Genomic DNA, 22,367 nt, shown 5'->3' with positions numbered 1-22,367 from the left:
TTTTTCATATGCATTGAGTAATTATCAAAAATTTCTTGAGGAGGTGACCCCAAGGGATAAAATTTGCCTCTTGAAAATTTTATTTGATATATGCTTACCACAAAATACTAAATTCATCCAAAGTTCCAAAACCTTAAAAAATAATTTTTCGATCTATTGCTAAAAATTAACAGAAAAATAGATCAACCACACACAAGAACGCACAGATTTTACATGACTCACTCAAAATTAGGGCCATGTTCATAGATTACAAGATTTCACTATGTTAATAAAAGGGCACACGATACAAAAATTTCAGAATTAATAAATATCATACTTTAATTTCGTGCACTAGAACAACGTAGCAAGACCCAAATATATCAAAATACTCCCAAATAATCGGGCTTAGGTGTATAATACTTATGAGACTCCACACTTCCCATCGTTTTCCAGTTCTATTGTCATGACATTTGGCTCCAGTTTTAAACCCTTTTTTTTGGGTTCTTTTTTCCTTCCAAATAAAAAACATATATGGATCATTAATTCTAGACTGTTGTAGGTAGCCCAAGTCTTTTTAGTACATTCCCTCTCTCCACCATGCAGAAGCAAGATTTGGTTTTGAAAGCTGCAAAAAGGCCAAAGATTTGGTACATGCATCTGGTGTCTAAATCATGTTGTGCAAGAATGACTATAATGCATATATATATATACTCCTTTAATCAAACATTAATTTGAATTAATTATTTAATTAAGCTCTAGCTTGCAGTCATAGTCAACACTTATATATGTTGTTTGATTTTTGTGATGCTATTTTCTGTATGTCATTCTTATGATATAAGTATTGAATACTATTGCGTGTATATATATATATTATATTTATATATAACACTAATTTGTATGTATACATATATTATATTTTTACATATATAACACTAATATATTGTGTAACCTAACCTAATTGACTTCACTAGCACTATAGTAATGAAAGCATAAGAAAAGAAAATTCTGTAGTTGGTTGGTTTCATAACAATTTCTTTGAAGTTGACATCTCCCTTAATTATCATTTCACATATTAATTATTTAATTGTACTGATCGATCCCAAACTATGAAATATATATATATATATATATATATATATATATATATATGCAAATATTGCAACCATCCTCGCATTATTCTAACACAATATTGTTTGTCTTTGGTTCTCTCAAATCAGAAAATTTTCAGGCAGTCACCCATTTTGGTGTTACTTCAGGTTGGACGGGTGTGTGTGAGCGTGTGCAGGTGACACCAGAAGGCTACCACATTGGGCAAGCTACATGTACACAATCCCACATCGACTTGGTGTAAAAAGAGAAAGTGCTATATGTAGATTCAATATTTTTCTACAATACAATGCATTTTAAAACCGAGATGACTGTAAACTCATCATAACTCCAGAGTTAAGTCTGCTTAACTTGAAATAGTACCAAGATAGATGACCCCTGAAAAGTCTTTGATCCAGAGGGTACTTACATATATACTAAGTGTTCTTCAACTATATTAACAGAACCTAATTAAATTATAGAAGTATATAGCTAACAGAAATGATCATATATATATATCATGTGTACTTAATGTGTCTAAAAAAAATAATATGTTATTCGAGTATAATAAATAAACTGTTCAGTATTAATGCAGGAAGTATATGCATATTTTAATGCATTTTATGTATAATTATATAAAAATTTCTATGGTGTATATATATGTAAATTATACTTAGGAGAGGACCACAATTGACAAAACCTAGCCAAAGCACTTCAACATCCTCAATAAATTGTTAGTATAGAAAAAAATAGAAAATTAATATCATTTTATTATTGACAAATTCTCACCAATTTGTAAGCTTAATGCCCATTCAATAATCACTAATTGATAAAGTTCTTCAAATCTTATATACATGGAAAATTTAATAACAGTTACATAATCATATTCTTACAATCAATACACAAAGTTAACCTGATTAAAACTTAATCTTCCAAGCATTCAAAACTAACTCAATCTTGACCCCAAAAAAAAAAAAAAGAAAAAAGATAAAAAGAATGCAGTTTCAAAATGTAAGACCAAAGAAATGTCAATCAATTAATTCCCACAAATAAGATAATGGAAAGTAAAATTAGTAAAAATGTTCAAAATAAAGCAAGGTGTAAGAGACTATAATAGGGGACTTAGCAAGAATGATAATTTGTGAATAATTTTTTATTTTATATCAAAATTTTAATCATCATGGCTCGTGAATTTATTATAAATAATAATATCAATATTATGTGTTATAATGGCAGATTAAAAATTAACCTGATTATTAGAGATTCAATGAGAAGCTCATATCCACAATAAACTGTACATATTATTAAATATATACAATATATCATAATTTATACATCCAGTAGATATAATATATATGTGTGTGTGTGTGTGTGTGTGTGGATACCTTGTCTGGCTATTCAATTAAGGCTCGTCAGCTTGAGCCTGTGAAACTAGATAACTGATCAAAATCCCTTATGTTTGGTGTGCAGGAATGGAATCAAATGCAAGTGAAAATGGAATGAGAATAGGAATGAAATGGTCATTCTCATTATATTGTTTGGTTGTAAATATGAAATGTGTAGAAATAAAATGATAATAACCATTCTAGTATTTGGTTTGACCAATTTAAAATTTAGAATGGAATAAATTTCTAATTGAATTTTCCAAAATATCCCTCTTAGTAACAAATAAATTAAATTAAATTAACAAAATGATATTCTCTAATAATTTTTTTAAAAATAAATGGTGGCAGTGGCGGTGGTGGATGGTGGAAAGCGATAGTAGTGTAGGTAGTAGTGTTGGAAGGCAGCAGTGGTGGCAATGGTGGAAATTGGTGGCAGCAGTGGTGGTAGAAGGTGGCAGTGGTGTTGGTGGAAGGCGGTGTATTAGTGTGGTGGTTGTGCTGGAAAGAGATAGTGGTGTGACTATGGTGGTGGTGGAAGGCAATGGAAGTGGCGGTGGTGGTGGAAGGCAATAGAAGTGGCGGTGGTGGTAATGGTGGAAGGTGGTGACGGTGGTGGTGGTGGTGGTGGAAGGCAGCGGCGGTGGTGGTAACGGTAGCGGTGGCGGCGGTGGTGGTGAAAGGTAGTGGCGGTGGCGCTGGCGGTGGTGGAAGGCAGTGGCGGCGGCGTTGGTGGTTATTGAAGGCGACGGCGGTGGTGAAAGGTGGCGGTAGAGGTGGTGGAAGGCGGGGGTGGTGGTGTAAGGTTGTGACGGTGGCGGTAGTGGAAAGTGGTGGTGGTACTGAAAGGCGATAGCAGTGGTGGTGGTGGAAGGTGGTGGCAGTGGTGAAAGGCGATGGCGGCGGCAATGGTGGTAGTAGCAGTGGTGAAAGGCAATGGCAGTGGTGGTGGTGGAAGGTGATGACGGTAGCAGTGGTGAAAGGCGGTGACAGTGGTGGTAGTGGAAAGTGGTGGGCAATGGTAAAAGTCAGTGATGGTGGAAGGCAGTGGTAGTGGTGGTGGAAGGAGTAGATGATTGTGGTAGAAGGTAATGGTGGTTTTTAAACTTGGAATATGAGGATGTTTTGGGAAGTCGATTTTTCAAAATAAATTACTTGGGAATGGAATGGCCATTCCCATTTTAAGTTGCATACCAAACAAAGGAATGGTTGGAATGGACATTCTATTCTATTCCATTCCTGCATACCAAACGTAGCATTAGTCCCAATCAAGAAAAAGGGAAAAGAGAAACAAATATATATAGTCACATAGAGGACAAGAAATAAATGAAAACAAAATTTGAAAAAGAAAAAAAAATACCAAAAAAAAAAAAAAAGAAGAAAAAGATGAAGAAGAGGGATTTGCAGTATAATACAAGACAAAAAGTAGGATTGATTATTGTCATGAGTCCATATACTAGATCACTTATTGTGATGATTTGGGTAATTCATTTTTTTTCCTTTTGGGAAAGTTGAGCAAATGTATATATTGCAAAGAAAAACCCTAAACTTGCCAACACACGAAACATGACAATCGACTAAGATACATGATTTGGGTTGTTGTAGTATGATCGATTGTTGTGTGTGTTGGCAAATATATCACAATTCAATTATAAAATACGTGTGTAAAGAAAAATGATTCACTTAAAGTGATTCGCTTGACTTATAAATTTTTATTGATCATGTATGTAAAATGTAAGGAAGTAAGACTTTATATTTTCTTATAATTGGTAAAGATAATCAATCAAAAGTTATAAGTCAAGCAATTCACTTTACAACTTCGGCCCAAGTACATCACTGCTTGCGTAAAAATGGACCTGGCCCAGCCAGCTACTGCAGTCAAATCTGAAGAAGAAAAAAACCTTATGCAATCAAAACAGGTAAATTAGAACCAAGCTAACAAATACCCTATTGTTAAAGGGCCAAAGGAAAGGAGATTATACAACTTTAAACAACACACACTTGAGCCCCAAACATTTCAAACTAGCCTTTGTAAGGTATGGTAAAGGGTCAAGCTTTCCATGCCCCCCACCCTACGGTACTTGGTTCGAATCCCCTTCCCCCTATTCCAACTAACTCCTATCCCTGGCTATTTTTCCCAGCCAACTCAACGAGTTGGTACACGGGCCAAAGGTTTAGGAGCCTCAACCTTCCTTCAGACCGATCATCTCTTATCATTGATGCAACTAGATTGGCCCCTCAAATAAATCTATGACTGTCTCATCATCGAGTCCTTTCTCGTAGGTAAAACTACATACATTTGACCTCTTCAGACCCCACAATGACAGGACTCAGGAGCTTCATTTAATTGCTCCCAGAGAAATTTCCAACCTACAATTGGAAAATCAAACTGTTTGTTTCTTCAGAGTCCAATAAAGAGAACTAGTGGACTTGAGAGCTACTGTTGAAACTGCAAAATGTTCCAAATGCCCTTTCTGCATCCAACAAAATGCTAAAGTAGGAGCCAGTTATGATTAGCAACCTAGAGAGAGAAACAACATGGGATTACCACCTTTAGAAGGTAGCATCTACCATGCATGGAAGCACAACATGCATAAACAAAATACCAAATTGTACATGATAAAATCGTACTGGAAAGTCGGCCGATAAAATTTAAAAGCAGTGTCTTTGCAGCAGAGGCCTACATAACCACCCTATTATTCTGAACTCCTGCCTAACTACAACAAAGAAATACATAAACCTGCTAATAGATAATAAACTGTGTAGTTCCAACCTACACTAACTAATAGTAACCAAATTGCAATTTGACATTACAAGATCAAGGAGCCTCAAAATATGGAAATTGGCTAAGTCCATCAGATTATTCTCCATGCAAAGATATGTTGATGTCGGTGGTAGACTTTCCTGGGCCTTGCATGGTCTGCATGCCGGCCCAGTTATCCGTGCCAAATGTAGAAGGTGAAGCAAAATTCAGATTTTGGGTTGCTGAATTTTGATGCTTCACCACATTAGAAGGATTAGCAGCAGAGCTTGGAGCAGTCGTAGCCGCTTTAGTCTCAGATTTCTGCTTTTTGGGTTTCGGCTCATTCTGATTACTTGGAAGAAAACTGCCCAGTATCAACTGAAATAAAAAGAAAAGGATCAGTAAAGCAATGAACCATGGTTCATCACACAAGTAAGGAATTTCCATCCAGTGTCACTCGAGAGTACTTAAAGAGAGTAAAATCATTCAGCCGCCAAAGATGGTTTTGAAAACATCCTGCTATCTAATATTTGGTCAGGAATATAGTATACACAGCCATGTTCATTGACCAAATAGTCTGAATAGAATAAAAATAGAAAGAGAGAGAAGCAACCAGGTTTGTAGCCTTGTCTTTTCCCTTTCCAGAATGAAAAAAGAACTTACCTGGACAGGACTGGCAGCTACAAGTAGTCCTCCAAGTACGCCCGTTAAGAGACGGCCGTCAGGGCCTGCCAAAGATATGGTCAAGGAACCAGCCCTACTAAATTTGGATCCCTCAACCTCTGTGGGGGTGAATGACCCATGTAGTGAGACAATGTCAAAACGTCCCTACAAGAAAGTGATTGAAAAAAGAGATCAGGTTATCCATATATACAAAATGAAAATCATAAATTTGGCTAAACACCACGACCTAATACAACCAAGGTTCGCTGGGAGGATTGAGAGAAATAGTACGAATACACATGGATACATAGATAGATAAAATCAGTACCTATTCCCATTTCCCAGTTCCTTGTAAAACTAACCTTCAAGTTTGCCACCCTTCATCATAAACATTTTACGGCCTCTAAATATAGGCCTATTCCACAAGTATAATGAACAAACAAACAACGGGAAAAAAAAATGCAACAATGAAGATCTAAAAGCACCTCAAAGCTCTTACAAGACCTAAAACAGAAATCTTATGTTCTGAAATGTTCTGACAAATTACTGGAGAGTACCGAATGAGCAAATAATGAGAAATAATACTACTAGAATTATTCCAAATCAACTAGTGAATTGTCCAATTTTTGTCAAAAGCTTCCAGACTTAAACCAGAAACCCAAGAACTAACCAAGGATTGCAACAAATCATGGAGACAAAAATCAACTACCAATAGGGGAGAATGAAAAAAAAAAAAAAAAGAAAAAGAAAAAGAAAAAAGAAGCTAGCGAGAACACTAATAATTCATGTTAAGTAAATTCTTCACAATAGGTGTAGTACTCATGTTTAACTCCACACAAAAAAAAAAAAAAAGGATAGCTGCTAAACACATTGCAATAAACTATGTATCCAGTACTGCCAGAGGCAGAGAGACACATTCCCAACTCCTCAGAAGATCTCTAAGATGCTTTCCTGATCTGTTCCAATGCTACATAAACATTCCAAATGGGTGAAGCACTTATGACGGACATGCCAAGGCATTAACAATTATTTATTCAAGGCAATAAAAGAAGAAAGACAAGGCATAACACAATCTGACCATACTTACTACCTACAATTTGGAAATTACAGTATTCTTACCCCAGAACACATATCCATCCCCAGATAGTGGAGTCCATGTAACATAGCTTATGACCCTATCTGACAAGAAATGCAAATTTTATGTTCTTCTTTGAAAGTCTGTTATGTTTCATATTTTTCCTTCTCTTCATGGAGAAATTTTTGGTGCAGCATAAGAGTTGCACCGTCAAAGATCCATCTGGATAATTACTATGATGTTAACTGCTTTCAGTTAATGAGGTGTTTCACTATTACATATATAAGTAAATATCACGAGGAAAATTGGTTTAGGAAGTCACTGAATAGAGTTAATTTTTTCTATTTCTTTAATTTTTAGGAGCTGTTGCCCTGTTCAATTGGTAAAACGATTAAGCATCAGTGCCGCCGGTACAAGTTTGAGCCTCAAAACAGCCACTTTGAATAATTGCACAAGTTAGGTCTGTCTCAAGTCCTCCCTCCCCAGGATCCGCCACGGCGGTATCAGAACTGGGTAATACCCTTTTATTTCATTAAATTGTAAAATATATCAATTTATAGAGATGCTCTATAAATGAAGCAGGCAATATCATATCCTAAATTTAGATAATCAGACCCATAAAAGGTGCACTGCAACACATTAAGCTTTGGTATGCAGCAAAGCCATCAATATACAATTCAGTCATTATTCAAGAAATTAAATTTTGTGAGGAAACCCAAAATTATAAATAAGAAAATTGTTGAGAAGAAAAGATGAGTGCCATACTTCATAGGTCATAGTACCCCCAGAAGAATCAGGCTGTCGAAGTGTAACATTTGAAATTGAACCCGTAGCAGAAATAATGCAGATAGCTCGTGGCCCTTGTTGAGAAAATGAGAGAATCTTCATTGTTATATCCTAAAAAAACCAAAACAAACACACATATGAAATTTTATAAAACATAAAACAACCAATAAAATGTTAAAAAGGCATCAAAATAAACATTTCTATGAAGTTACTAAGAATATTTTTTTTAATTTTTTTTTGATAAGTCTACTAAGAATTTTTATATACAATAGTTCTCATTTTCTTGTTCATCTTTTCCTAGTGTATTGAGAATTTTGTATCTTTGAGAGACAGCATATTTTTCTTACAATGCACGTTTCAAATGATGAGGAGCTGGTTGATTATGTCCATCCACCACCCCAGAATCATAGCATTTCTCATGATTGTTGTGAATCTCTGACTTTTTCCGGTACGTTAATGAATAATTAAATAATATTCTTTTTCATAGTAGGTAACCGTCTAATTATTTTGACTTGTCATAAAACAAGTTATTCTATTCCGAGTCCTATCAACACTGAATTGATAGGGTAAGAATTTAAATAATTCCTACATTTGATGCAGTTCCCAGTTTTGGTTGCAAGATCAGATTAATCAAGTTGCAAATATGACTGCCTTATCACACAGTAAGTATATTCCAAGCCCCAATAGTTCAGATAACATTCATTCATATTACTAACCAAAAACAGAAAAGAAAGAAAGAAAGAAAGAAAGAAAGAAAGAAAAAGAACCTTCATCTATAGTGTAAATTCAACTTGTGAGTGATTTGTTAATTCTTTCTTCTAATTTTTTTGAATCCATCAATAACATAAATTTATCACTAATAAGATGCAACAGAATGTCTGCCCAAATGAAATCATTACTCTCGTATCCATTTGTTACTGAAAATATTTGACAAAATTCAGTTTCCATGTATGAATCCTCTTTGTGTGCATAAGAGCTGTCTTTGAGGTGAGACTCATGGATGCATGGATGCATTCAACTAACCTAACAGATTTATTGCACTTGCCAAAATTTATTCCTCTTGATTTCCAAAGTGCCTCGTCACAATACTTTTAGTCCATAAGACATCTGTTCTAGCAGTATGCAGTGTTTGATTTTAGGTATAGAGGCTCCATCACAGAACACACATTTCATGTTACTGTTTAATTTTTATGATAGTCAAAATCCTAAGAATCTCCTCAGTTCACATTAAGGTCTTCCAGTCAGGTTGTTTTCAAATGTCTATTTTGATGGTACTTCCATAGTTAAGGATGCAGATAAATAAAGGAAATATCAATTTGATGATGTGAAAAACTATGAAATGCTTTGAAATTAATGGTTATAATGTGGATATTGGCAAAAATGCAAAAGAAGCATAAAGAAGTATCAACAAACAATAAAAATAAATAGCTAAAAGAATGCATGTTTGCAGGCATGTATGTTCCATGAACAAGAAGAATAACGTGTAAATCCTACACCAAACTAATACCATGATAAAACAGAGCATGCTTAATCAGAACACACACACACACACACAGGGGGGGGGGGGGGGGGGGGTGGGGGGCCGCGGCGAATAAACTTTTCAATGAACAGATAAATTATGGAAGAATGTGAAAGTTCAACATCTTGCTTGATATCAAGCAAAAATTATTAATACATCCTAAACTTTCTAAATTTTCAATGACAATCTTCAAAATACCGGGTTTTGGAGTAGTTAGTTGATAATGACTATATTGTTGACATTTTGACAAGTCTATCAATCTAGGCTCATCAACTTCATAACTTCAATCAACATCTTTCCATCCTTCTTTTGGTCCCATTATTATCAATTATACAATCTTGTTTCTTAGTTTGGTAAGTTGTATAGTATGATGTATAGCCAATTAAAAAAGGGTAGAAGTTGTATGTCTTATTATGCCACAAAGGCATATAAAACACTAAAGCACTAAACTGACCAATTGTAGATGCAAGTCTAAGTGAGATGACAATAGAGCGTAAATTGACAAGTCAGTCTTTCAGTAGGTAAAAAATGATGTCACTGTGGTAAGATCTTCATATATGAAAAACTGGAGATACAATATTGGGTAAACAAAGAAATGGAATGAATAGAGTAAAATTCAGGATTGAATGCAAGGGTACACATGAAACTCTCTAATGGAAGCCTTCCATAAGGGTGCTTCACTCGTGTATGTTTGTAATTGTCTGTCTATTTCATTATGTATGTGGGTCCCGTAACCCACACTTCATAACCATTTTCCTTTTTGGTTTAACTTTTTTATGTTACAGATTTTCACCTTAGGACAATAATAACTAACTATTGGTCCTAAAAATAGATTCCTTCTACTTTTAGCTGTAATACAGAAATGTGGGGTAGGAAAAATTCTGGTGACATTGAAAGATAGTGCTATAAATATATGTATGTATACTAGCACTGATAGCAAGTGTGTATAGTATATGTACATACTAAAAATAGGTATACAATGTTCAAATATTAACTTCAACTTGCTCTCCAAGGGGTATTCATTGATAGAAAGTTTAAGAACTAGTAAAATACGTTCCACATGAACTTTTTCTTTTCATTAATCATGTTCTAAACTTTGAAGAATTTATTCAACACCCATCTAACAAGCATGGAAATTTATATAGAATACACACACAACATGACAAGAACATGTCAACACCAAAAATCTTTAAAAAGTAGGATATAAAAACAATGAAGAAACATTTATTAAAAAAAAGAAAGAAGAGAAAACGACAATGAAATATATATACGAATATATATTATGTAAAAATGATGTAATATACCACAAATATAGCTTCATGACAACAAAATATATAATAATTTATGATACATAAAATTGATAACTTGTAAATTGTATAATCATAATCACCCTAGTCATATAGAGAAAGTCATAACATGAACATAACATATGTGTTTATGCATATTTACATCGATACGTATACATACATGAAATCAGATGAATTGTTTCCTACTCCGTGGCTGCTCCTTTTGTAGATCTTTTGTTTTCCAATATGATCCTTTTTATATATGTTATACAAATCTATAATTTGATATTTTATTATTATTATTCATTTTTTAGTGCCAACTGAAAGTTCTAACCAATATCTAAGATTCATTAGTTACATGCAGCAGAGTGTCTGAGAAATGACAGTGATGCGTCACTAGTTTTAAGTTTTATGACAAAATATATACAAGTCCCAAATGTGTAAAATATGAGCTTGGGAGTGTTCAATGAGTATCACTACCCAACACATGTCAGTCTAATACAGACAACTCCTCTAATGATGTGTCTGTGTTTACTGTAGGCTTACGTCAAGGGTAAGCATTAAGCCCATACCTTTTTACCTTAGTTATGGATGTGCTGACAAGACACATCCAAGATCAGATTCCATGGTCTACGGTGTATGTTATTTATCAATGATATCGTTTTAGTCAACGGGCCTAGAGAATGAGTGAATGCCAAATTGGAGGTTTTGAGAGAGCAGGGTTAGGATAAGTAGAAATATAACCGAATACATGGAGTGTAACTTTAGTAAATCTAGAAATACAAATGAGGACGTACTAAGGATTCAGAACCAAGAGGTGCAAAAAAGTGAACATTTTCTTTATTTAGGAGATGAAATTTAATTATAGAATTAAGGCAGGATGGGTTAAACGGAGGAGTGCATCTAGTATATTGTGTAACAGGCATATTTCTATTGAACAACTATTAGACGAACCATACTTCATGTCAGAGAATGTAGGGCAGTTAGGAAACAACATATGCATAAAGTGGAGTGTGGCATAAATGTGAATGTTGAGATGGATGTGCGGTAAGAATAGAAAGGATAGAATTAGAAATAATCACATTCGGGAGATGATTGGAGTAATTCGAACGTGTTTCAAAATTTTATATATATATACTTTTATAAATCTCCTGAAATGTCTTTAAATTTATTAATTCCCAATCTTATGACACAAATGAAAAGTTGGCTAGTTGGTAGATGGGAGACCTTTAGTTTGCCACAAGAGGTCCTAGGCTCAAGTCACGCTGATGAAGCTGATATTTTCACTTTTAACCGATGCAATTTCGCTTTTTCATTCACGATTTTAAGGTTTGACAACAAGATTTTCAGTTCCTTCTGGTAAAAAAATATGGGAATTCTTGGAATTCTAATTTGGTAAACCTTCCAACTTCTACGCTTAAAAGTATGATTTCTCAACATTATATTTTACTTTGGAAAAATGATTGGACAAAGATGAATACATAGGTACATAAAGGGTCTCACTTCATGGACATTCAAATTGTTGAATCTGGCTTGGTTGAATTTTGAAGATAATGTTGCCATTTTGATAATCCGATTGCACCTAAGAAAGGCTTCAACTATGTTCAAGAAGCGCTTTTTTTAAAAAAAAATCTGCCATTTTGGAATATTATTATTTTAATGATCTCCTCTAATAATGAAGATATTGTTGCTTATGTGTAAGCCATTTTTTTTTTATCATGCTCCAACTGGACTAGCACAATTGGAAATAAAATAAGAGAAAATCGGTTAAGATGGTTTGGACATGTGCAAAGAAGACCTTTAAGTGCACAAGTGGAAGAGTGACATTGTCAACATTGAGGGTAATACTAGGGGAAGAGGAAAACCAAATTTAACGTGGGTAGAGTTAGAAAGGAAGAATATGGCAGCATATGGTTTGACTGAGGCAATGGCCTTCGAGCGGAATGAAAACATAGGATTCATGTAGTTGACCCCAAGTAGTTAGGAAATCTTGTTTTCAGAGTAAAGCTTGTATATTAGAAAGTGATAAGGAGACTCGAGAGAGACAGCCCAACAAACTCGCCAGATAAGCCATTCAACAGGATAAGATAGTCCAACAGTTCGGTTGGCCAATTTGAAATAAAATGAGCTGTTACTTGTTAGGATTCGAGCACTTGAAATTTAAAACAGGATAACAGTGATTCAAATTCAAAGCAATGGATTAGCTCTCGAAAGGATCGAACCTCAAACCAGCTCAGAGGATTGGCTATAAGAACTAGCCTGACCAAACCAAAAAAGTACATGTCAATTAATTATATTAAATTCCTGTTTTTACTTCAGAACTACGGGAATGCCTGGATCATCAGAGAGCTCTTGGAAGGCACCACACCAGTGTTGTCAAGGTGCGTTCTTTGCAGGAGAGTCAGGAGACAGTGCCGTTCCGGCCGTGCAAAATCTCGCATCAACAAAAAGAATATATATGGATAAATTTTCATTTGTATTCCATTATAGACATTTACATTAAGACTTGAGCTCTACTAATTCCTTTTAGAGTGCGTATTCTTTCTTTTTGAGATAAAGTAAGTTACTTGATCGACCCTCTTTATCCTTGAACTCAGCCCACATATACTTCAACTGCTCAAGCAAGTCTGCAGCTTTGGCTTTGACTTCTTCAAGCTGGGGGAGTTCACCAGACAGCTCTTCCCAAGTCCCAAGTCTTCTGATAGGCCTCGGATTCCACATAAACGGTGTTCACCTGCTCATCCAATGCATTCTCCTCCTGAGATTTGGGATTGTTTGGGCACACGCTCGCTAAAAGTACAATTGTGAACCCCAACTTTCGCCCTCTCTCTATGCTAGTGTGGTATTCATCCTTCAGCTTCGGAGATTCACACGTTAGGTCTCGATTGAGCCTAGGACTGCAGCACTAAGGAGAACAGAAAAGTGGACTGTATTGGTCGTTCCGAGAAGGTCCTAAGCATTATTGTTACACTTCTTTTCCTTATATAATGTTGAAGCCAAGGACATGGTTTTAAGACTCGACTGTCAGTGTATCAGTCGAGTTTTAACGGACTCGACCAGGTTCAAGTTTAATATTCACTGATATATCGGTAGGATTTCGAATCACACGAGAGACCTAGTCTTGTCTGAGTCAGCCAAGTTTCGTCCAACTTGGCCAAGTTAGGGCATCTGATGGAGTGCAAGGTCAATAAAATTTCACGTCACAGTTTCTGATACCGTTACATAATGTTCCTTATACCTGGAATCTGAGTTTGTGGCTCCTCTCTCCTACCCCACACACAAAAACAAAAGAATCAGGATTAGGGCATAACCACAAGTCTTTATAATCCTTCAAAGGCACATGAACGGGAATTGCCATCAAAATAACCCCAAGAGGATATAGGTGTGCCAACAAGGGACCTCCTTACCCCCTGACAACCAACAAACCCAAATAATTGGTTGGCCTTTGGTTGCAAGCAAACTCCCAAGAATGACAGATTTAGGAGATCCCATTTCACCAACCCAAAATGTATATTATGAATTTATGATGAATTACTTGAGATAGAAATTCACTAATTGTTAATCGTTTGTAATCGGGACTCCAAAAGAACACAGCTTTCAATGTATGCACGTATGTCAGCTGACCACTCACCTCAAATATCATTATCATGATAATGATGACAATCACAATGAGGACAAAATGGAGATTATTACAAAAAGCACAATAACAATGATAAAGACAAAAGGTAATAAAAAAATAATGGTGTATATTTTTACACAGGGAATTGTAATAAAATTGGGCAACTAGCTATTATTGCATTAATTATCAATCCAGACTTGATATAAGCTCAAAATTAAATACATGATAGGAAAAGTTTTATAGTAAGTTCACGCTCATATGAAAAGTTTTAAAGACTATTTGAGAATGAGAAGGGAAAAAAAACTTGTTGGGAAAAAAAAAAAAAAAAAAAAAAAGCATCTCGATCCAAAAATCAACCTTAATTTTCAAGAATTGTTACATATCAGTTTCAATAAAATCCAACTTTTATTGAAAGTTTAGAGGCCTTTTTGGCCTTGTGTAGTTCCCTTGGGATACGCTCCCCTTTTGAGTGCTTTTTCTACATTTTACTTATTAAAAAAAAATCCAACTTTTAATCCCAAAAAATTTAGACAATGATACACATATTGAAATGCCCCGGAGCCATGGGATCAGGCTAACTAACACAATCAGTGGCATCCTCTACTTAACTAAAGCAAATCCGAACCCAATCTATCCAAAGATCGACAAACATACAAACTTCTCAATAGGGGTCATCTAAAAATAGAAATCCGAAAATCTTGTCTATGCTTAAGATTTTTAATTATAAATGATTAGAGCTTCATAAACACCATAAAATTTTGGTTTCTAGCAACTTGCTCCCCACCCCTTTCCTCCAGGAATGAGAGTAAACTCTAACATCTGCATCTGTAAAATTGGAAGCTTGTATCTGTTGATGTAGCTCTCTGAGTCCAATAGAACAACTAATGTCATATGCAGCCCATAAGCCAGCAAAAACTAAAAAAAAATAACATCATATCAAGAATACAATGACTACACCCCAATACAAAAGATAACATCCAAATGTTGAAGATTATCTTGTGGGAAGATAGGGGAAAATAGAACGATTAATGTTGTATGCAGCCCATAAGCCAACAAAAACTAAAAAAAATAACATCATATCAAGCATACAAGGACTACACCCAATACAAAAGGTAACATATCCAAAATATTTAAGATTATCTTGTGGGAAGATAAGGAGAAACATAAGGAAAGACAAACTTGGATATTAGAAGGCCTCTACTTACCAAAAAATAAAAGGAAAGAAAGCTGCACATGAATTGGACAACAATTGCATCTCTCTTAAGCAATACAAAGCTAACAATAACCAAAGAAAACACACTTGTTTCCAAAAGGGAACACTAGTTTGTTTTTCCTATTGTGCGCTGCTAAACAAAAGTTTTTCATGTTTCAACTTCATCTTCTCTTATTTAGTAGCCTTCATTACAAATTCTAAGAACAGGGAGACATTTTCAGATCCCGCAAAGGAAACTCTCCATCACAAATTAATATTTAAAAATTTGGACAGCATAAAAAACTACTACATGTTTGAAACTTGAAAAAGTAGTTATAGTTAAGATATATTTCACCCCACGTAGTTGGCAAGAGGCATTCAAGGTGATGAAAAAATCCAAAACCAAGAATACGGTATTTATAATGAAGCTTGTTTCTTATCTAGTCAGACATACCTCACCAGCATTAACAGTGATTGTGTGTGGCGTAAAATTGGCACCGGTAGTAAGTGTGAAGTATTCACCTGCATCAAAGTAGAAGTGTGAAAAATATTAGTAGATTTGGATTATAGATTATGCAAATAAATCTGCAAATTTAGAAATTCAGTATTCTCCCCTCCCCTGGAACCTATGATTAGATAGAATTTTCTATGACCATGGCAAGGTGACAGTAAAGAGATTCACCAAAATTGAAAGGGCCATGGTGTTTGTAAGTCGCTTCATGTTGAAAACAACAAAAACAACTTCAACAACTATGTAAGAATCCATGCTTCACAAGATAGTGGACAACTGGAGATTCATGGAAAGTTTACATAGCAAAATTTCATAAGTTACAAATAGTTTTTGGAGAAGGCGGCAAATACAAAGATCTGTAAGGTATTCTGGACTTTCCTTGGTTGTGTGACACAATCTATATGCACACAGATGAAAAAAATAAATCACCCACAACAGCAGCTTTGCTGGGTCATAAATCATCCTACAACAGCAGCTTTGCTGTCTCTTAAATCATTTCACATGCCCATACCACATGCTGAGTGAACAAAATTGAAAAAGCTATGGTGTTTCTATGTTCTGTTCATGTCAAAAACAACCTTCAACAACTATGAAAAAATCCATTGGACAACTGGAGATTCATGGAAAGTTTAAATAGCAAAATTTCAAAAGTTACAAATAGTTTTTGGTGAAGGCGGCAAATGCAAAGAACTGTAAGGTATTCTGGACTTCCTTAGTTGTAACAAAATCTATATGCGTACAGATAGAAAAAATAAATCACCCACAACAGCAGCTTTGCTGGGTCATAAATCATCCCACATGCCTTTGCTACATGCTGAGTATAAGTTTGTTATTCTATCCTAGTGGTATCTTATTTTAATTATCTAGCTCCTGTCAAAATATATTTGAATAAAAATTTATAGTAACGGAAATAATCCTGGGATATATTTCTCTCTTCAACTATTATGGATGATTAGGCTTTTCATTTCTCATGTAAAACTCATACTCATCCCAACATCACCTTACAGTTAGCAAAACTCATAAATGATCAACTCGGGAGTAAAAAACCTACCTTCATATTACTGATTCCATCTTTAAAAAAGGAGTATACAAGATAACCACCTGACATTTTTTTGACCAAGAACCAACTATATGCAAAAAATGACGAACAATGGTTGCACTTATATTCAACAAAAACTAACAAGTATCTAAATACCAAGTAGTCAAAATATGACCTCTATTGATAAACCCACACGGTCTAAGGAATTGCTTCAACTTAGGCCCAATATGGTTTATTCTACTAGATAACTAAGGCTATAAATAACTCAACTGTGTGCACCCATTAAGATCCATAAAATTCAATTAATTCCAGGAAACTAATTCCAATTCCATAACTGCTGAAATTCATTGAATTCAGGAAGGCCATGATGCTCTATTTCTTTAGGTTGGGGAACATCATACTGGAATAAAGGCCACAAGTCTCATTTGAGGTTTTGCAAGGTATCCACACTCCTCCTTGGGATGACTTTCAACATTCCAGGTGTCAAGCTAATATTTTCTCAGGCTAATGCTGGTTATTAGCATATTTGTTGCAAAGGAACTGAACATTTGAAAACCTTTTTTTTTTGCTAATAATGCTAGAGATATTCAGGATTGTATAACTCTCTCAAATCTGGTCCTGTGAGAAAGGTATTCCACTACCCTAGGTTAACAGAAAAATATTGTATTATATTAGAGTAAAAAAGTTATGGTTCTTAAGTGTTCTTTCTCACGATTATGTCAAATTAGACTCAAAAGCTATAAATTGTTAGTGTTCTTTCCCTCCTTGCCATAGCCATACATCCATTTCATTAAACTCTACTACTTGACTAGTTACCAGCATATTCCTAAATGAAGGTAGCCATTGCTCCTAGATTGGATCAGTCATTGTTCAAAAATGTACTGAAGGTACCCGTTGCTTCTAGAAATGGATCAGTCATTGTTAAAAAATGTACATTATGTACCATTTACTTGCTCAGAAGGAACAATTTACTTATTCATAATTTACAAAAATTACTGAAATGGAAAAAAATGGACAAATTGTTAGTAAGAAATTCCAAATTCATATTTTTCACCAGGTAAGGCTTTTTTTGCACTCTCCCCACCTTGGTTACCCCACCACAGCAAAAAAATAAAAAATATTACGTAATTAAGTAGATTTAATAAAATAAAAAATAAAAAAAATCTACTTTCCAGCTTCTACAAATAATTTCAACTTCTGAAGCAAATGAATTTTAACACAAATTCAAAGGTTAAACCTTTACCAAACATAAAATTTAATGGACTTTCTAAGTGAAAGTTCAACTTTGACCACTCGAATCAGACCAGAAGATTTGGCTATTTAACAGATAATGTATATCAAAATGTTGTTTGCAAAGTGACATTCATTATTGGAGTTATATGAATGTATTGGACAGAAGAAATTTTGTTAAATTGCCAAATCTTCTAATAAATAAAGAAATTTTGTTGAGTGGGAGTAGGCCCTTGTTTATCTTGGTGCCAATTGAATAACTGGTTTTCTGACAAATTGAATAATGGAACTTAAGAGTTTTACATTAAATCAGACGGTCAAAATTGAAACAAATTTGTCATAGGCATTAGAATTCTGCAGCAACATGCAACATCGTCTGTTGAATTTAGTTTATCAGGACTTGGCATTTAGTGAGAGGTTGAAACAACTTTTATTTCATCTGAACTCGTGACTACATAACTCACTAACACCATAATTTGAGCAAGCTCGCACATCCGACAAGTTCCCTTCTCTGTCATATCATTGTATTGTACCATGAAATGGCAAGAAGTAACAGATTTAGTCCAGGATGAATAATCCTCACTATTGCCACAATTGCTTAAAAGACCACCTTTTTTTTTCTCTAGAAACCAACATTTACTTTCAGATCTAAACAGAAGCATCACCAGAAATGGTCCCACAAACTTCAATTATTAATAACTCCTCAAATGGAACGACTCACATCCCAGGTCCAAACAAAAATGATGCAACTAAAACAAATACAGGCTGTAAATAATCAAGAAATATAAAATAAAGCTCGACATTAATATCAGAACCAAAGCAATTATTATTATTATTTTTGGATGGTAAAGTAATTCACTCACACACACTGCCTCCACTGAGGCTCGAACACATGACTTCCCTTAGGGAGGTATGGGTCTAGTACCAAAATTTAAGCAATCTTGTTATAGATATATATCAGAGATATTAAAATGCTAAAATTTAAAATGAAATCAATTGTAAAAGGTTTTTAACAATATTACTTGAATTCTCCCACTCAACTCTATGCCGTTTCTTGTTCACTGAACCCTTTGGCCGCCCTCTACTCTTTCCGGTTGAGAAGTCACCAGTAGGTGGTGTACTCTGCGTTCCTGCTGAGAAGTCACCAGTAGGTTGTGTACTCTGCTTTCCGGATGAGAAGTCGCCAGTAAGTGGTGGAACTGAGGAAGAAATTGGCATTGGTGACAATGCTTTGGAAAGTGTCCCATCTGGTCCGAACTTTCTCGGTCTACCTCTCTTCTTCTTTTCTGCCATTCCAGACATTCCCAAACTCACAGGCATTGCAGTCACTGCCGGTGCTGCAGGCACCTCGGTTGAGTTTACCATCCTCGGCATCACATGATAATTTGATGGAGTCTCAGCTCCAATCACAGTCACTCCTACACTGATACCTTCTGTTACTTCCATGCTTTACCGTAGTTCTTGCAGTTAACCAAACAATTCAAATGTGGTTGAATCAAACACTACAATTTTCTGTCACCAACAAGAAAGAAATTCATCAAACATCAAGAAGACAAAACCCTGGAAATGAAAACAAAAAGAATGAAACCTTCAAGCAAAAAAATACTTCATCATATAGAAACAGTAAAAGAAGCTTCTTCAAACTCAACATGTTCTTTGGTTTTAAAATTTAAACAAACACAAAATTAGTAAACAAAACTATAATAAAATATTTTACCAAAATATTAATAAATAAATAAGCACAGATATGCAAAAATAACCAAAATTAGTAATAAAAACTGAAACATAATTATTAACCCCCCTTCTCACTCACTCACACATACACAAAATTAGTGAACACAAAAAATTGTTATAAAATCTTAAACAAATTGTAAATAATAAATATACAAAAATAACCCCCCATCCCCCTCCTTTTCTCTTTCTCTCTAACACACAAACACAGGCGTACACTAATTAGGAGACAACAGAAAATAATAATAAAATAAAATAAAATAAAAACGAAAAACAAAACAAAGAGAAAATCTACAACCGAAAAATAAGTAAAGATAAGTAAAAATATACCTCAAACAGACATTTACTTAAATCTTCAGAGATCAAAACATTTAAGGGGAAAAAATCCAACCAAAGTCCATGGCACAAAAATAATAATAATAGAAATAAAAAAATAAAAAATAAGAGGAAGGAAAAAAAGAAAAATCATCCAAAACCTACCAAAAAATCAAATATATACTCGACATTTCGTTTGATCCTTAAAGATTAAACATGCAAACCCTCAAACCCATATAAATATCAAACTTAAAATCAGAAATCTACACATAGTCAACTTCAAACACAACCACAAACAGTAACAGTAACTTCTACATTCAAAATCAACTGTTCATATAAAAGCAGTAAAACCTTCACTGTTCTCTGTCAGAGCCTTTTCACACTCGCAAAGCTCAAACAGTGCTCTAATGGCATCCTCTGGTCACAACCACAAACAGATCAAAAAAATTCAAAAATCAACAGTATAAAAAACAAAGAAATTTTGTTTTTTCTCAAAAGTACTAACCGTTCTTCTTCCGGCGATAAAAACAGTTTTCAGGTGCCCCAGAAAACCGGTGACCGGTTTTGCCCAAGCCGTCCCGACACAGACTATTTGAGAAATAAAAAGACAGTGAAAATTAATGTATGTAAAACTATTTAGTTATACATAGATGATAAATATGTGTGTGTATATATATATATATCAAAATAAACCAGTTAAAAATAAATAATAAATAAAAAAACTCAAATAATGACTAATGCCACACAGCTTGGATTGATTTTTTAGGTACTCTAATATTGTTGAATGAAAACACTTATAAAAAAACACACTAACTTGCTTTGCAAACTTTTCAAAATTTGTAAATCATCTAAAAGTTAAAAGTGGCTGATAAACTATTTTTTTTTTTTTTTTTTTTTTTTTCAACAAAATAAACTCACTGATAATCAATAAAAGAGAGTTTTTTTTTTTAAAAAAATAAAGTAAATAGAGTCCATTTGTTTTTTTAAAAGTATTTAATTAAAGGATTGTTACATTAGTCCATTATACAAAAGGGTCAAGATTGTCATTTTTATATTTAAAAAATAAAATTTTATAAAAGGACTAAAACAGTATTTTAATCTAAGTTATATAATCATTCTAGACAGGTGTAATTCACACGTTTCGAGCACGTTTTCGTTTTCACGCTCTGCGCGCGCTTTCGTTCAAAATTTCACTTCTTATGACTTAATTCTGTCGATTTTACGCTCTCGCTATCGCTTTCGAACTCACTTATTCTCCCCTTTTATTAGACTTAAATTTTGATACTAAATGAAAATTTTGAAAAGTTAGCAAATTCTTTTTTTACGAAATTTGAATTTTTTTTTTGGTATTTAAAGCAATAACAGAGGAGGTCAGACGGTCGGATCACTTTTATGCCAATGAGCTGTAAATTGTCATTTTCAGATAATACAATAAAGAAGACAATAGAGAAGTGTGAGTTATGCCCTTGTAGTTTGTGTAAATTACCAATATTGCCACTGAGATTTTAAAATGGGTCCCTATCTCGATAATAAATGTTGTTTTAATATGGAGTAATTGGTTAGTGAGGTGTGATTGCGTCACCTGGTGGGGCCACAGTGGAAAACCAGGGGATAAAATCTTGTGAAGGGATTATTCACTGCATCCTCAGCTAGTTTCCCTTCTTGCATCCCATTATTCAATAAAGTATATATTAATTACAAACTTATTAATTCATCATAATATTTAACAATATACTTAAAAATACAATATTATATTATACAATTATTTTATTTTATTTTATTTCGGGTAAGTATGATGCCTTTAATGTTTGACATGATATAACTTATAAGTATTGTCTAAATAATTAATTTTTCTATTAGTGTCGAATAGGTAATCTCTCATAAATTATTTGTTTTTTAAAATTCCTTAGATGCATCGTTTTATTTAATAAAGTATGTATTAATTACACACTTTAATTCATCATAATATTTAACAATATACCTTAAAATACAATATTATATGATATCACTAATGTATTTTTTCGGGTAATTATGATACCATTAATTTTTGACAAGATATAAAATTATTATTATTATTATTTTATTAATTTCGAATATGTGTAATCTCCATTACATATTATTTAAATTAAGGTGTTCTTGAACCGAGTTTATTGTTGATTTTTTTTAAAAAAAAATCTTACCTAATATATTACTAGTGCCGATTAACAACTA

At 34.0% G+C, this 22,367-nt stretch overlaps 1 protein-coding gene across 2 annotated transcripts; it reads right to left on the bottom strand.

Moving 5' to 3' along the window:
* Positions 1–4,954: 4,954 nt before the first annotated feature.
* LOC132299102 (AT-hook motif nuclear-localized protein 7-like) lies at positions 4,955–20,814 on the bottom strand. Of its 2 annotated transcripts, XM_059795558.1 has the most exons (7): positions 20,662–20,813; positions 20,508–20,573; positions 19,133–19,622; positions 15,785–15,852; positions 7,694–7,825; positions 5,854–6,018; positions 4,955–5,568 (listed from the first exon to the last, which is right to left on the bottom strand). In XM_059795558.1, the coding sequence occupies exons 3-7, from the start codon at positions 19,554–19,556 to the stop codon at positions 5,308–5,310; spliced, it is 1,050 nt and encodes a 349-aa protein (XP_059651541.1). In that variant the 5' UTR covers positions 19,557–19,622; positions 20,508–20,573; positions 20,662–20,813; the 3' UTR covers positions 4,955–5,307. The 2 variants fall into 2 exon arrangements, with proteins under 2 accessions (XP_059651541.1, XP_059651542.1); XM_059795559.1 differs by lacking the exon at positions 20,508–20,573 and having other exon boundaries at positions 20,662–20,814.
* Positions 20,815–22,367: the final 1,553 nt, after the last annotated feature.

Source organism: Cornus florida, unplaced genomic scaffold (assembly GCF_030987335.1).
Source record: "Cornus florida cultivar Cherokee Brave unplaced genomic scaffold, ASM3098733v1 CherokeeBrave_3.0.0_Hap2_Chr03, whole genome shotgun sequence".
Lineage (NCBI taxonomy): Eukaryota > Viridiplantae > Streptophyta > Magnoliopsida > Cornales > Cornaceae > Cornus > Cornus florida.
Note: the sequence above shows the minus strand (reverse complement) of the source record. Positions and strands in the feature narration are given on the sequence as shown.

Coding starts and splice junctions, on each gene's coding strand:
- LOC132299102 (XM_059795559.1), bottom strand. CDS start 19,556: ATGGAAGTAACAGAAGGTATCAGTGTAGGAGTGACTGTGATTGGAGCT. Junction 7,826..15,784: donor TCACTGTTAATGCTGGTGAG/GTATGTCTGACT, acceptor TGGTTTTTTTAG/GATATAACAATGAAGATTCT. Junction 6,019..7,693: donor GGGGTACTATGACCTATGAA/GTATGGCACTCA, acceptor ACTTTCTTGTAG/GGACGTTTTGACATTGTCTC.